Below are 15882 nucleotides of genomic sequence, written 5' to 3'. Positions count from 1 at the left end.
CACTTTAATTCGGCGGTCGTCTAGCACCATTTGGTGAACTTTGGCGATGTTTTCGTCGGTAGTTGCAGTTTTTGGACGTCCCGAACGTTCATCGTCTCCCAAGCTCTTACGGCTACGTTTAAATTCAGCTGCCCAAAATTTCACTGTGGTAAATGATGGTGCAGAGTCCCCATACACAGAATCCAACACATCTTTGATTTGCGTAGGCGTATTGCCTTTCAAAAACAAATATTTAATGACAGCTCGATGCTCGATTTTGTCCATTTTCATAAAAACACTCACATCAACTCACTCAAACGACTGTTACATAACAACTGCGCGTCCAAAATGGCTGAAACTTTGGTGAGTAACTGTCAACAGATGAACAATGAAATTCGCTAGCTTTTATTTACGAGTGCTGCCATCTTCATGTTAAGGTCGGAAACTTTTCAGACCACCCTCGTATATCAAGCTACAAAATGGTGTATAAACTTCAAAAATAATCATACTTCTTTAAATGTTCAAAAAGTTTTTTTTTCATCTACTTTTAAAATACTATACAGGGTGTTTTTGAAATAAATGTGTTTCTTTTATTTTCAAAAAGTTTTAGTGATAGTTCATGTAATAAACGTGCTAGCAATAGTAAAAGTTAAGCAACTTCTGTTTTCGAGAAAATTAATTAAGAAAATGAACCATAAATGTAAGCTGACCCTGTGCACCTTGTGCACGTGCGTTGTATGTTGCAGTATTACTTAGCCAGCGTATAAAATATTTATTGATCAAGAACCAGCAAACATGATGTTAATGTACGGATGATGTCAGTGTCACAATTTAAATGAGGTTCGTCGTTTTGCCTATTTGCACGTATGTGTACTAATTTAAACCGTCTTTTGGAAGTATGTTTATTAGCACATGGAAACAACTTTGAATAATTTTTGTGCAGCATATCGTCTATTGGTAAGTAATTCGTGTATTCTTTTAATTTTTGTGTTACTTTTAAACGGGATTTGAATAAATTCCAGCATTTTCGAACACAAAACTTAAACAGTGAAAATCGCCATCAGCGCTTTCGCACTGAGGCGCGCGGCAGCTTCGATATCAAAGGTACAGCTAGCTGCCGCACCAGAGACGGCTTTAAATTTGTTTAAACCTTCATGTGATTTTTTTTCAATTTAAAACGTACCCAACCATCGGATGCTTAATAAAAGTTGCTTATTTTCGTGGCCTCTGTCACCATTTTCAAGGAACGCACTTATTTCAGAAACACCCTGTCTTTTTCACCGAAATAATCACCATACTTACTTGAATTCAAGTTAAAAAAGACTGTTTTATAAATAAATTTTGTTTATATATTCTATTAATATTNCCACGTTTAAATTCAGCTACCCAAAATTTCACTGTGGTAAATGATGGTGCAGAGTCCCCATACACAGAATCCAACTCATCTTTGATTTGCGTAGGCGTATTGCCTTTCAAAAACAAATATTTAATGACAGCCCGATACTCGATTTTGTTCATTTTCATAAAAACACATCAACTCACTCAAACGACTGTTACATAACAAGTGCGCGTCCAAAATGGCTGAAACTTTGGTGACTAACTGTCAACAGATGAACAACGAAATTCACTAGCTTTTATTTACGAGTGCTGCCATCTTCATGTTGAGGTCGGAAACTTTTCAGACCACCCTCGTATATCAAGCTACAAAATGGTGTATAAACTTCAAAAATAAACATACTTCTTTAGGAGATGTTCAAAAAGTTGTTTTTTTTTCATCTACTTTTATATAATACTATACAGGGTGTTTCGGGAATAAATGTGTTTCTTGACAAGGGCACGAAAATGAGCAATTAAAGACAGGATTCAACTTTTATTTTAACGTGCTAACAACAGTAAAAGTTAAGCAACTTCTGTTTTCGAGAAAATTAATTAAGAAAATTAACCATAAATGTAAGCTGACCCTGTGCATCTTGTGCACGTGCGTTGTATGTTGCAGTATTACTTAGCCAGCGTATAAAATATTTTCTGATCAATAACTAACAAACATGATGTTAATGTACGGTAATGCTTAATAAAAGTTGCTTATTTTCGTGGCCTCTATCACCATTTTCAAGTAACGCACTTATTTCAGAAACACCCTGTCTTTTTCACCGTAATAATTACCATACTTACTTGAATTCAAGTTAAAAAAGACTGTTTTATAAATAAATTTTGTTTATATATTCTATTAAACTACAATAACCGGTGACGAACAAAATGCTAAGCTTCTATCAATTAAGAGAAATATTTATTTTAAAATGGTACATCGTTTAGGAAATATGCAATCAATTAAATGAAATAACAATACTCTTCTTCAACGTGCTGAAATCGTGAACAATTTTTTTAATGATAATTGTGTATATAGTATTCCATGGCCAGTCTATTCACCTGACCTTAACCCCATAGAGCATGTGTGGCACGTTATTAAAAACTCATTTATAACTCATCGTCAGTCACTACAGAGTATTGATCAGTTAGAGAAAGCTGGCAATAGTTGCTACAAGATACATATAATTAATAATTGTCATTTGTCACATAATCAATAACATGTGCTGGCGAAGCCAGGTGGTAATTACTGGTCCAAATTAATATTAATTACTTTGTTCTTGTATACAGGGTGTCCCAGAAATAAAGTTGTACATGCATTTAAATTACCAAAAGCATCAATTTATATTTTATTTTTTTATTTTTTCAATTTATTACTTTAACTAATAAGATCTGATAGAGAATTAAGTATTATACATTGACCATTGATGTTTATTCATTTATAAACACGTAATTTATTGACTTACAATTAGTGTAAATAATAAATCAGAGTATCAAACTGCTAGTCAATCATAAAGTGGAAGTTGTATTAGGTATGTATTTTATTTATCTTGAGAATTATCAAAATATATTAATTTTAAAACTGAATAATTCATTATGTGACTTACAGAGAAGTGATTTCCTATCAGTTTCATGAGATACCTAATTCAAATGTGTTAATAGCTAAAAGCCGGTTTTAAAGACAACAATTATATGTAAAAAAAAAACATAACTTACCTTCAAAACTTTTAATATCTAAAGTGCAACATTTTCAACGCAACTCTGTATATGGAATCTCAAATTCGAATTATCCAACTCTTCAAGAGTAGGTAACTCATCACCGACTTTATTTTCTCTTTAAAGAGGTTAGTTAAAATCAAACGGTGTCGTATCGAATATAGTTTTCCCATAAACTTACCTTAGTAAGTGAACTTGCTGAATATAATGAACAATAAATTAATAAAGAGATAACTATAGCTTTAATCTTTATTTAAACGTTTATCAACTAACTCCAACCTAAGTTTTAGAACTAACATTAACAAGCGTTGACGAGGTTGCTTATATTTTAACACAATATACATTACGGTTAGAGTGAAAAAAAGGGGAGATATTTTTATTTTTCATTTTACGAGAAAAATGCATTCTTGACTAAAATTTTTGCTTGTCTTTAAAATGTAGTTGGCATGGAGAACTTTCATCTTGCACGTACAGGGTGATCAGAAAATCGGTGAATATAAAAATCGTTCAAGAATAAACTGCCTTTGTTTTTAACAATACAGAAATATATTGTTAAGAAAAGTTGCTTGGAATTGAAATCTATATTATAATTTCAATTTGTGTATGAATCAGCGTACTTTGATAGAAACGCTCAGAAAAACATTTTTATTGTTCATTTTACGAGAAAAGGGCACTGTTGATTAAAATTTTTGCTCGTCTTTAAAATGCAATTGGAATGGAGAATAAAAAAGTTTGACAACTACCGTCATAATGAAAAGTTATAGGGCTTTTGAGTAATAGGGACGGTTTTTCTTAATATGCTTACGCTGCAGGAAAAACGATTTTTATATTTACCGATTTTCTGATCACCCTGTACATGCAAGATGAAAGTTCTCCATGCCACCGCATTTTAAAGACAAGCAAAAATTTTAATCAGGAATGCCCTTTTCTCGTAAAATGAAAAATAAAAATATTGTCCCTCTTTTCCACTCTAACCGTGGACATACTGTATATAAAATAATGGTGGTAGTGGTGTATTTATACAGAGTGTAACTTTAAACAAGGGTCATATTTATACGGATACTACTTTTGACTTTTAAAGACACATTAGTTTGTTTTTCAAATCCCAATATGATTTTTTATTTTTTTTTTGTTCTTTTTTTATTCTCCGCCACTTGACATGCTTGTGGAATCTCAAACATTCGCACACACCAGCCGCGAGCAAACACCAGTCGGGAGCCTGACATGCATAGTTGTCTAATCTATTCTTTCTCGATTCTAGACATTTTTCTTCAGAAAATTACGTATAAACCTAACAATGACGACACACAAACACACTACATTATATATACACAAGAAAATTAAACTATTTCTATTACATAATGTAATAAAATGAAGCGGACCGTTTGTTTTTTAAGCGCCTGGCGCCTTGTTGTCATATCACATCAGGTGTATTTATATTATGAAAAATATTTATAAACTAACACAAAGCTTTAGAAATACTTTATTAAAAATTTGAATTGGTTTTAAAAAATATTGTCTCTAACAGATTGGTAAGATTTTTTTTACGTTTTGTCGCGTATGCTTTATAAAAAAGCAAACATATGTTTATTATAAAACAAAATTAGCTTTACTTACAATTAGTAATTATACCTATACCCCCATACTAGCTAATATTTAAAAAATCATGCAAAAGATTTTAAGTTTAGAGAAAACTCGAAAATTTTTTTAATGACATTGACATAAAAACCGGGACTTTGTCACAAAATTATAAAATCATACCAAAACAATTCTGTAACAGAATTGTTTCCCATCGCAATTTTGCTGTCTGCCACATCATCAAACTCATACAGATGGTTTAAAAAGGCACAGCAGGCAACACTGATAAGTGCGCACATACAACCTCATTCGGGTGCTGCCCAGTAGCGGCGTAGACACCAGTTAGTTCAGGTAAAAAAAACTAATTAAAACTCAACTATTTATTTTATATAAAAAATAATAATTTCACGTTAGTATTCTGAGGAACACGTACCCCTAAAAAACTGACCCCCGTTTAAAGTTACACCCTGTATAGTGGGCAGTATTTCACACTCTAAGTAGTTGGAATTATTGGTACTTCCTCTCTAATCCGATTTGATTTCGTTCATCCTAAAACCGATTTTTCGTCCCCGATCTAGGTCATAAGGGTGTTGAAGGGTCAGGGCGATCAGTGGGACAACAGGGCCAGATCCAGGGGCGTGACGGCTTCTTTTTCCCTCAACGGGATCGGGCTTGTCCCGGAGGAGGCCCCGGATTTGTACCAGGAGAACGAGGAGTTAAAGGTGAGCTCATGACATGCAAATAGACACTTTAAGAGACTTGATTACATCCTGAATATCTCCAAAAAAAACTAGTAGTCGCAAAGAAAGTTGCAGTTACATAAAATATTTAGAATTAGTTGTATTTTGCTTATTTTCCAGACATTTTGAAAATGTACCCAAGAAACAAATTTGCTTCGGACTGTCGCACATTCTACATTGTTTCATATAGACATATCCTTTTATTGGCTATTTTTATACATATATGAACAAAGCAAGCGCAGTGATTTACGTGACCTTAACGCTTATAACACTTTGTATCAACCTAGCATTAAAGACATGTTTCAAATTATTAATTAAATTGGTTTTGTTGTTTTACCAATTTTTTTAATAATCTGCTCTATCTTTGCAGGAGGAAATCCAGAAGCTGGCGGCCCAAATAGAGTTCATGAAGATAGTCCATATGGAAATGAACAACAGACACGTGAAGCCAAAGTCTGGCGGTTATTTTACGACTCTAAACGCCCCAACTGTTGTCCACAGTCCTCTTACCAAGCAAGGCTGCATCTTGAGTCAGAGCAAACCGCCAGAGGAACTGTGACACCCTCTGAAGGGGGGTTGCGAGGAATGGTTTCGGTTGAGCTTACGCAACAGGGATAGTTTGAAGGAAAGTAGAACACCGGTATTTGTGTAATTTTTAATGGTTGTTATAAAAAATAGTTCTAGTCGCAACTCTTGATTTAGAAATGGAATTTTTGCTTCGTATGAAGGCATTTGAATATTGCTCAACTTTAAAGCATTTCTCACAACCGGTATTATAAAATATACTAAAAATTTTATCCATAATATGGTGCAAATTATTTTTATAAAAGACGATTTTTATTAAATTTGATTACATTTTGGTTTTTCCAAATGTAGGTATATGAAGAATAAAATATATAGGACATATTGATAATTAAATTCGATTTAATTTTTATATGAAGCACTCAAATTATTCTTCAAAAATTTAGTAAAAGCCAAAAAATAAAACCAAATTGATTCGATTGTTAATTTAAATATAGTGTGTAACATAATCGCATGTCAACCATAAAGGAGTGTTGTCCTCATGAAAATTTAAGAATATTTTCCTCTTGTTTTTGATCTATTGTGTCTTAGATTTTTAAAAAACGTTATATCTGTAAATATATTTAGAACAAACGAAGATATTGAAGCAAAATTAAATGTGCACAATACATGAATAAGATGGCATTAATGGTTGGTTTATAAAAAAGTATTAGTCCTAACTTAGCCGTAACTTAACCTTAATCTTAGTCCTAAAAAGTTAAATGTACAGAATGTAATGTATCGGTTTATAAAAATCCCTAGTCGTAAGGAGGTCTTAAGACATGACCTTGAAAGTTCGCATCTTTTAATTTTTCTAGGATTAAGACTAAGATCTGAGAAGTGCGCATGCACAAGTATTGTATTTCGTAGCATAGTGGGCTCCTGTCTTTGTCTATGGTGGTCGCCAATACGCCATTACCATAGTAATAGGTTATATTTTTCTTTTCACTCACCAACAAAACAAATAAAATAACTATCACAGAATAATAAACAAGTATTATGCTGTGATATTACTAGCCATGCGCGTAGTCGAATCGCTCATTGGTTAATCTTAATAAAATTAGGACCACACATTGTTTTTATAAACGTGTACCTATTCTTAGAACTAATACTAAGATTAGTGTAAAGGTTAATACTAAGACTAAGACTAAGTTAGGACTAATACTTTTTTATAAACCAACCATAAATGAGAAAAAATTAAGTCTTGGCTCAAACTAGTAACGTAGTTATGAGAGGTTAACCAAACTACTGGAAAAAATTGTTTTGAGCTGTGACTAAGTTTTTTTACCTTATTTTAAATATTAAAGCTGATTTAAATAAATTCAAAATATTTTCTTAAAAATTCTGTCGAGTCAAACAAAATAAAATTACTTGATAGAAAAACAAAGATTATATTATGGAAAACAACTAAGCTACGAGGTGCGTACTCTATCTAGCACTAACTAACGACACTTATGGTTGGTTTATAAAAAAGTATTAGTCCTAACTTAGTCTTAGTCTTAGTATTAACCTTTACACTAATCTTAGTATTAGTCCTAAGAATAGGTACACGTTTATAAAAACAATGTGTGGTCCTAATTTTATTAAGATTAACCAATGAGCGATTCGACTACGCGCATCGCTAGTAATATCACAGCATAATACTTGTTTATTATTCTGTGGTAATGTCATTTTATTTGTTTTGTTGGTGAGTGAAAAGAAAAATATAACCTTTTACTATGGTAATGGCGTATTGGCGACCACCATAGACAAAGACAGGAGGTCACTATGCTACGAAATGCAATACTTGTGCATGCGCACTTCTCAAATCTTAGTCTTAATCCTAGAAAAATTAAAAGATGCGAACTTTCAAGGTCATGTCTTAAGACCTCCTTACGACTAGGGATTTTTATAAACCGATACATTACTTTCTGTACATTTAACTTATTAGGACTAAGATTAAGGTTAATACTAAGACTAATACTTTTTTATAAACCAACCATTAGAGTGTATATAACCTCAAATTTATAAATCTTAACCTAAAACAAACACACTCAATTTTTTCTAAACCTGCGAGTATAAATCCATAAAAATGGTACTTTTGAGTGTGCAACCAATATTTTTGCATAATTTTAACTAAAATTCATAGGAAGTTGACCAGGAAACCTGAAAACCTAACCTCAAATCCAAAATAATGAAGTAAAAAACCCACTAAAACAATATATTTTCTTCAACAAAGAATACGATTGTTTCAAAAAGACATTCTGCAATATATGTTTGTGCATACCTAAAACTTAAATCCATAAAACGTAACCTTAAAGAACTAGAATCTAACCTCAAATGTTTAAAATTTAAGCTAAAAATAAAAAAAACAAACAAACCAATATTTTTAGCTTCAAACATTTGAGATTAGTTTAAATAACAAAATGGATTTCATAGGTCTAATGACCCTTAGAGCGTACTATATATAATCAGTTACTATAACAAGATAGTCACTGATATAATTCAATAAACAAAGAAATCTAAATAAAAAATTTAGCTAAATTTGGAACGAATACATTGAATATGAATTTTTCGAGACAAAACGTCTGAACCTGGTTTGCGAGTCATGAAGGCTTGCAAAAAATGTAAAATTTCGAGTCCTACTTAAAAAAAACGAAGTTGATGATGGTCCTGGAGAGACGAAACGTTACATACAAAGATTGATTAATGCCAATTGATAGAGAACAAAAAGTTGCCATGAGAAAGTGTTCTTTTTTCTACATCACCTCAAACAAGGCTAAAATGAAACAAACGGATTTAAAAAATTTCGGTTTTTTCCAAACATTTCGAAACCTAATCATGTTAGCCTTGATTTTTAAGAGGCATAATGTTGGTGCCCTGATTATGCCCCCACAATTTGATTTCATTTGATAAGATTTTTAGGAAGTTTTTTTGAATTTGTTTGAAATAGCTCAGTGCCTATCTTTAAAATAAAATAAAAATTCAACACTTAATAATAAAAAACATACATAGAGAAGAGTTTTTTTTCTCGCATGTACTAAGATTACAAAATTTGACAAATTTCTTTATATAAAAATATATTCTTAAATTTTGATAAGGAAAACGCCCCTTCTGTTGTTGGATAATCGAACTTGAAACTATACAAATCACTTCAAATTTTCAATAGATGTTATAAAATCTGTTAGGTTGTCGAAGAAAGTACAAATTTTGTTTCAATATTAGAAAAAATGATGTAATAAGATGTCAATATGCAAGTTTAAGCGTTATACATACATATACAGGTGGTAAAAAGTGTATCGGTCCCCAAAATGAATTAAAAATTTGCTCTTAAAGACAATAATAAGTAAGGAGCACCTCCAAATTCAAACAAAAATAGGCAAAATATATAGCTTCTTAGTCGATACTTTTACCACCGTGTATGTCAGACTCTTACAATGTTGAGTGTATAAAAAATCTCTGACTGATTTTTATATAGATGTTTAGCTATGTGCTTCAAAGTGTGATAAAAGAACTAGGCGTTTACTAGAGAAATATAGTTAATTGTAAAATAGCATACAACTTGACAAAATGTTTGGTGTGGATAAATGTTGAATTTAAAATGTCAATACATAAAGTAAGCAGTTTATTTTCGCAGCTGTTTGAAAAGTTGTAGTGTACGGTAAGCTATGAAATTATCACCACCACAAATTTTCACACTCGTTGAATATGTTACATATAAACTCCATTACTGTTGAAATAATATTTTTTTAAAAGCAATTATTAATATACGGACATCTTTAAATGCAAATTAAGTGTTTATATATGAGAATTAAAGATATATTTTTCCCATACATACCCCAATACTATTTTAAAACAGTTTTTTGTGTTTTTTTTTATCGTATTTATGGGATATCTAAAACCTTATTTGTGATAGCTAATAAGACATAGTCGGTGAATTCGACAATACTCGTTTTCAAAATTTTGCTGAGTACTAGGAATTACTATAGGAAATAAAATAAAATAGTTAGATCTGTTTCCCGTCACGACAGTTATTAAATTTATATTATTCTCCTTGCTCATTGATTTAAAAAAAGTTCAATGGCATTTGTAACGGATACTGTCTCAGAGACATCACAGGTTATCTAAATTCATGAAAATCAGAGTTTGAAAAAAGTTGACTAAATGTGAAATAATTAAAATCTGCATTGAAACAAATTATTTTCATTTCGCTTTATTGAAATATGTAACGATATATCTATATACTACTACGTATCTTAACTTATAGTTATAAGAAAAATGTAAGGTAGTGTTACTTACGTATATACCTGGTAAATACTGAGTGTTCTGTAGGAAATAGGCTAAATTTAAATGTCAATATTAATAATTAAAAACATACCTAGGACATATCTGAAACACGAAATACAAGTTTTGAGCCCTCCAAATGAAATTTATAAATAAGTTTTTATGAATTTCTACAACAGTTTTGTGTTTCAGATATATTAGATAGTAGGAAGTTTATAAAATTAAGAGAGAATACTCTACTGCGTAAATAAAATATTTATAAAGAAATGCTTCGTATCAAAACAATTTTTTTCCAATGTATGTGATTGTTTATAGGATAAGATAATTATTGGTTTATTAATTTCAGTTTCTATTCCAATTTTGAATACATTCCCTTTTACACATGTAACATTACCCGTTACAAATGCCATTGAATATTTTAAAACTGTTTATTAATGGTAATAAATTTCCCTTTTATATAAAGACTTTTTTGGTATAAGTTCAACTTTCCCTGAGAGATGTATTATATATTCGTATAAAAAAATGTTAAATAAATGTGTTTATAAAAAGACTACAATTATTTTCCTCACCTACATATAGCTGAAGACCATATTTTAATTTCTTTTAATTTACAATTATTGTGTACCTCTTGCAGTTTTAGTGAAGAATATTTTTTTTTTTAATTTTTATTCATGTACAAGTTAAATGTGATTTTAGAATAACGTAAAAAAATTTATTTAAAAATAAAATTATAAATATAATTAATACAAGTGGACCACACATTCATATTATCGTGACTCGAACACTCCTCATTTTAGTGAGACAGGTATACTTTTCCAGGCCATTAACTGAAAGATACAACACTGGGATCGAAAGACCCAGTGAAAGGCGATCCTTCAGCGTTCCACGCCTTCTTCAATTTTTCCTGAACAATAATTTCTTCTGAAGTCGGCAAACCAAGTCGTTTTCTTTCTTGGTTCCACTGCAACTCCTCAATCTTTGCTTGAGCCTCTTCTGGTAAATCTTCATAAGGTCTGGTACAGTCTATTTTAGAAATGTCCATTTCTGGCTCAGATTTAATTAAGCAGTTCCACCACACGTCCTGACATTTATCTAGGTGAATTTCCACTTTTCTTCCATCTAACGACCAAATCATATCATTCGCTTTACATTTTTGACATAAATCACCATCAAGCAAATAAGTACCATCGTTTAATTTCACTGAAATTTGGTTAGGTGTTATGGTAACATCCAAGTCTTTTTTGGTAACATTCTCAGGGACTAATACTACAATATTAACTTCCAAAATTGTCTGCGACCAACAATAATTGTCGTGTACAGCTCCGTTATAAAATTCTGATTTACTAAATGTATCATGTGGTTTAGTCTCCGAAATATACAAGTCATCAGTGGTAGATGTTACTTCGTTCATTTCTTCTGAATTTGTTACAACAGTTTCTTCTGTAGCAGTAGGAATGTCAATGTCATTATAAACAGCTTCAGTCGGCTGAGGTTTGCATTTATAAAATGTGTGCCTCACTAGTTTTTCGGCTAATCCTTCAGGTAATCCAACGGCTGCATTTGGTTCATTAGCAACAATATAGAAGTCAGTTCTAAAAAAGTCTCATTAAATATCCCTTAATAAAAATTTCTCAACCACAACTACCTTCTCTGAAGGAACCCAAACACTTCAGCGAGGAAATTGGGTAGAGTTTTACACTCTTTTAGCATTTCAAATAACACATTATCGTGATTGCTGCTCGTGTCACACATTTTGATTGTCTCCTACACAAAAATTTTACCACTGTTACCTAGTTACCACTTTTGCAATTGCAACAGTTAACCTCGAACATCGAACACTCTAGAAAACAAACAACATAACCTTTAATTTTTAGAACTTATGAACTACAAGACCACTAGAACTACTGGTTTGAAGAGCAAAATGTCAACTAATCAAAATTTCATTAAATATTGGGCGTATTCCACCATATTATTTAATGTTACTATAACTGCTCTCTTATAGGCTTTCTGTTTGTCAAAATTTATAACCATAAAACATCACAGAATATCGAGTTATTAGGTTACAAGTTAGGAACTCAAATTTTCTGCGTGCTTCTAATTGCTATTACTTTTAGTAAAACGAAAGCAGCTCACATCGTAAGATTCGTAAGCGCCATTGGAATTGGAAAACGCCATTAAATGCAATTGAGTTATGATCGTGAAAGAGGGAAATTCAAATGACAGTTTGTATTTTAATGAAAATTTAAACAGAATATTTAATTTTATCATAATGTAAAACGTGTGTTAATTGAAAAAAATATAAGGAACAGTATAAGATATGAATTTAAATCAAAAGCAGTCCTTAAATATGAAACAACCAAAGAGAGGACCACATTTGAAGTTTGATTTGCAGTTCCATGTCAAAGGTTAGATTGGGACAGGCACCGGATTCAATGATAATAAATAATCCGTTTAAGAATATATAAAGAAACATTAGCCATTCTGTTACGTTCCTCGAAGAGTAAAATTTGACAACAAATAGGGTATAGATAAAGATAATATTTACTTATTTAGATATAATTTACATATAAATTATGAGTCGTTTAAGGAAAACTTTTTGGATTTTCATATTAATTTTCTTCACAAAAGTTTATTCAGAAACTGAAGAAGACCATGGAGTCAAATACGCCGACAAATGTGAAGGTAAGTTGAGATTGGAATGTGAAAAACGAAAAAAGAAAAATTGTTAGGCTTTGAGGTTATTATTTTATCATAATTTAACTATCCGGTTTCAATTATTGAAATCTTTTTAGTAGTTTACGAAAATTTGTCCCGAATATTTCAATTACCATCTCTAACCTCGTTATTTTTATAGTTTTAGACACGGTATGTTTAGATCACAAATTAATCTTTGTAAACCTTATTTGTAATCACATTAATGTTACTTTCAGTATGCAAGATATTGGCTACAGAGCTTCAAGGCCGCTTGGAAGAAACAGGCAAGACGAACGAAGTTATAGAGACAGGTTACGCCGTTGACGATGTGAAACCGAAAAAGAAAAAAGAGTACAGAAAATCGGAGCTACGTCTTGTTGAATCTCTAGAAGGAGTTTGTGACAGAATTTTGCAATACAATATACATAAGGAAAGACAGGACAGTACCAGGTTCGCTAAGGGCATGAGTCAGACGTTTCAGACGCTACATGGCTTGGTTGATAAAGGGGTTAAAGTTGAACTCGGCATCCCCTATGAGTTATGGGACAAGCCGAGTGCCGAGATCACCAATATGAAAACACAGGTAAAATCTTTCCCTTACGTTATCACAAATGTTTATCAAACTCTTTTACTTTCAGTGCGAGACCCTCCTCGAACAGAATGAAGGGGATATAGAAGATTGGTACTTCCACCACCAAGGCAAAGAGTCCTTGAAAAAATATTTATGCGAGGATCGGGCACTGAAAAATCAGGACTCTAAATGCTTGTATGAGCAGCTTAAGGGAGATAAAGGTAGTAAAAAACCTTCTAAAAAACAAGAATTGTGATTTCTTTTTTTATGAGAATCTCTTAGGACCTAAATCCATTTACGCCAAATTTAAAACTAATAAAAAACTGTTCAGATCATTAAATTTTATATTGTTTATTAATCGCCAAAATTTAGTAGTTTAAATCAGTCAATTTTAAAGGATGTGGGAAATGTTAATATTGCTATTTGTTCCGTAATCTTTAGGATAGACAATTTGAGTGTGACTAGAAATATGAAAGTAAACTACAATTTGTACGCTATGTATTAAATAAAACTACAAAAATAGTTGGTCTGTTAGCTGTTTTGTTTTTCCTGTTCCCTCTGCGCTTTAGTCTTCCACACAGGCTTCACTTTTCCTCTCAACTCCCTCATCCTTTTCATTTCCTCTTGGAAGTCTGCGTGTTCGTCTCTGTACAAGCCGTAATACCTGAGTTTCATCATTAACTTTCCAGTTTCTACGTGCCTCGGGTAATACGAATGAACTTCTTTCCTTAAATTCAACGGTTGCTCGCTGAACAGTTTCACAACTTTCATAGATTTAGATGATGTAGGACGAGCCACCTCGCCAAAGATTCTGTTGCTTAACCGGTTCATCCGTCGGGCATATTCCGTAGTTTGTTTAGCTAAATCTATGTATTTGACATATTTACTCATTTTTTTTTAGAAATTAATGTCGCAGAAACACAAATTTGAATATCACATAACCTTCAATTCCAGTGAAAGTGAGGTTGAGGTTAGATTTTGGCCACGGCCCTAGAGTCTAGCTACCAACTGCAGATTCAATTCTGTGCTACCAACCCCATAAACACAAAAATAATACCCATTGGAACGCCCAACTAATTGTAAGGCGCCAAATTTGAATTAACAAAATAACTGCACTTTTAAATTTGGCATAGAGAGATTTCTGGGAATGCTGAATTAGAGTATACTATTAAGTTCTAGATTTAAAAAAAATAATTTTTAAGAGTCGGCACCTTTTTTAATTTTAGAACCGGAAACTTGACTAAAATCGAATTTAGTTTTATTTAAAGATGTGCCGCGGCCATGTCAGCTGGACATGTCTATTGGACATGTCGTGAAAAGTGGACATGTCTTGAGAACACATTTCAAGATTGAAAATTTGTATGCGCATGCGCGAAATTATTTGTTGCATTCATAATTCTCGCAAAGAAATTTTGAGATTGGTACATGTAAAATTAAAGATATTTAGCCATTTTCTTGTAGTTCTGTTGGTAATTATTTAACTGAAACCATAGAAAACTTAATTTTAACACTATATTTTGGAGGCCATTAACAAAAGAAGAAGAACACTATATTTTCTTTGATTCTGACATTTTAAAAATATAACCTCTTTTATATGTCCATATTTTATTATTTTTGGTAAAGTTAACGATTAGTAAGTGGTAATCAGTCGATTCTTATTTTAATATTTAATACATAAATAGTTTATAAACGAAGTATGACCCCAAAATGAACAGTTTGAATATATTTTTTGAACTGAGTAAAAATCTTTATAAATAACCTGCCAAAAACAATTTTTAAGAATTTGGAAAAACATTTAAATAAGTATAGTGGCTGTCCGGAGAAAATTAGGAACCGGTTTATAAAGAAGTCTAAAGGTAGGTAATAAGTAAAATATATTGACACCATATTCTTTAGAATAAAAGTAATATTTTGCTTTGTGTACCCTCAAGCAGTGACCTGTGAAAACATCTAGTCACTCTTAGGTGCCTTATTAGATTCAAGGTCAAAAGTACTTTTCCCAACATATCCGGACATTTCATCGACACGTCTGTAACACACTTTTCCGAAAAGTGCCCATCTCTAGTTTTATTTAGTGGCTCCATAGAAACACGATGTGAACACAGTAAAGCAACGATAATTTTGGTAATTGTTTATTGACATTAAAACAAGGAAAAAGTATACTCAACACAATAATCATAGTAATAATAATAATACACGCAGGATCAACTAAATTTACGTGTAATCCGTGAAGTCTTCCATATGCCTCTTATTCCTGAAGCTAGGATCCTCTGTGGGGTACATACTCTCCTCTTTCTTCTGCTCCTGCAGAATTTTGTTGCGAATGTTTTTAATCTTCCTGAGACGCTCCAGCCAATTGGAAGCGTACGGATCGCTGGAACGGGTCTTCAACGACCTCACAACCAGAGACGCCAA

At 31.9% G+C, this 15882-nt stretch overlaps 5 protein-coding genes across 5 annotated transcripts in view; 2 read left to right on the top strand and 3 right to left on the bottom strand.

Moving 5' to 3' along the window:
- LOC108903924 (probable G-protein coupled receptor CG31760) overlaps window positions 1–5937 on the top strand; it is a 164797-nt gene extending 158860 nt beyond the window's left edge. Inside the window, exons 12-14 of the mRNA XM_023457357.1 lie at window positions 4589–4592; window positions 5217–5360; window positions 5749–5937. Of these exons, the coding sequence (XP_023313125.1) occupies window positions 4589–4592; window positions 5217–5360; window positions 5749–5937 (337 nt within the window). The remainder of the gene's footprint in view (window positions 1–4588; window positions 4593–5216; window positions 5361–5748) is intronic.
- Window positions 5938–10880: 4943 nt separating this feature from the next.
- Window positions 10881–12062, bottom strand: LOC108903930 (nudC domain-containing protein 3). Its single transcript, XM_018706277.1, has 2 exons — window positions 11848–12062; window positions 10881–11794 (listed from the first exon to the last, which is right to left on the bottom strand). Exons 1-2 carry the CDS (start codon window positions 11952–11954, stop codon window positions 11026–11028), a joined length of 876 nt encoding a protein of 291 aa, XP_018561793.1. The 5' UTR covers window positions 11955–12062; the 3' UTR covers window positions 10881–11025.
- Window positions 12063–12488: 426 nt separating this feature from the next.
- LOC108903925 (protein canopy 4) lies at window positions 12489–13989 on the top strand. The gene is made up of 3 exons (XM_018706272.2): window positions 12489–12884; window positions 13133–13479; window positions 13535–13989. The coding sequence occupies exons 1-3, from the start codon at window positions 12776–12778 to the stop codon at window positions 13721–13723; spliced, it is 645 nt and encodes a 214-aa protein (XP_018561788.1). The 5' UTR covers window positions 12489–12775; the 3' UTR covers window positions 13724–13989.
- Window positions 13803–14456, bottom strand: LOC108903926 (28S ribosomal protein S33, mitochondrial). Its single transcript, XM_018706273.1, has one exon. It carries the CDS (start codon window positions 14356–14358, stop codon window positions 13999–14001), a length of 360 nt encoding a protein of 119 aa, XP_018561789.1. The 5' UTR covers window positions 14359–14456; the 3' UTR covers window positions 13803–13998.
- Window positions 14457–15583: 1127 nt separating this feature from the next.
- The window catches only part of LOC108903946 (tuberin), a 30426-nt gene continuing 30127 nt past the window's right edge, over window positions 15584–15882 (bottom strand). The window contains exon 22 of the mRNA XM_018706298.2: window positions 15584–15882. Coding sequence (XP_018561814.1) covers window positions 15682–15882 — 201 coding nt within the window. The 3' untranslated portion in view covers window positions 15584–15681.

The sequence above is a fragment of the Anoplophora glabripennis genome, unplaced genomic scaffold (assembly GCF_000390285.2).
Source record: "Anoplophora glabripennis isolate ALB-LARVAE unplaced genomic scaffold, Agla_2.0 scaffold111, whole genome shotgun sequence".
In the NCBI taxonomy this organism is placed as follows: domain Eukaryota; kingdom Metazoa; phylum Arthropoda; class Insecta; order Coleoptera; family Cerambycidae; genus Anoplophora; species Anoplophora glabripennis.
This window is presented reverse-complemented; position numbering and strand designations above follow the sequence as displayed.

Excerpts from the sequence above, each read along its gene's own strand:
- LOC108903930 (XM_018706277.1), bottom strand. The coding sequence starts at position 11,954 with ATGTGTGACACGAGCAGCAATCACGATAATGTGTTATTTGAAATGCTA. Across the intron at positions 11,795-11,847 it reads TTTGGGTTCCTTCAGAGAAG|AACTGACTTCTATATTGTTG; the intron begins GTAGTTGTGGTT and ends AGACTTTTTTAG.
- LOC108903925 (XM_018706272.2), top strand. The coding sequence starts at position 12,776 with ATGAGTCGTTTAAGGAAAACTTTTTGGATTTTCATATTAATTTTCTTC. Across the intron at positions 12,885-13,132 it reads ATACGCCGACAAATGTGAAG|TATGCAAGATATTGGCTACA; the intron begins GTAAGTTGAGAT and ends TGTTACTTTCAG. Across the intron at positions 13,480-13,534 it reads TCACCAATATGAAAACACAG|TGCGAGACCCTCCTCGAACA; the intron begins GTAAAATCTTTC and ends TTTTACTTTCAG.
- LOC108903926 (XM_018706273.1), bottom strand. The coding sequence starts at position 14,358 with ATGAGTAAATATGTCAAATACATAGATTTAGCTAAACAAACTACGGAA.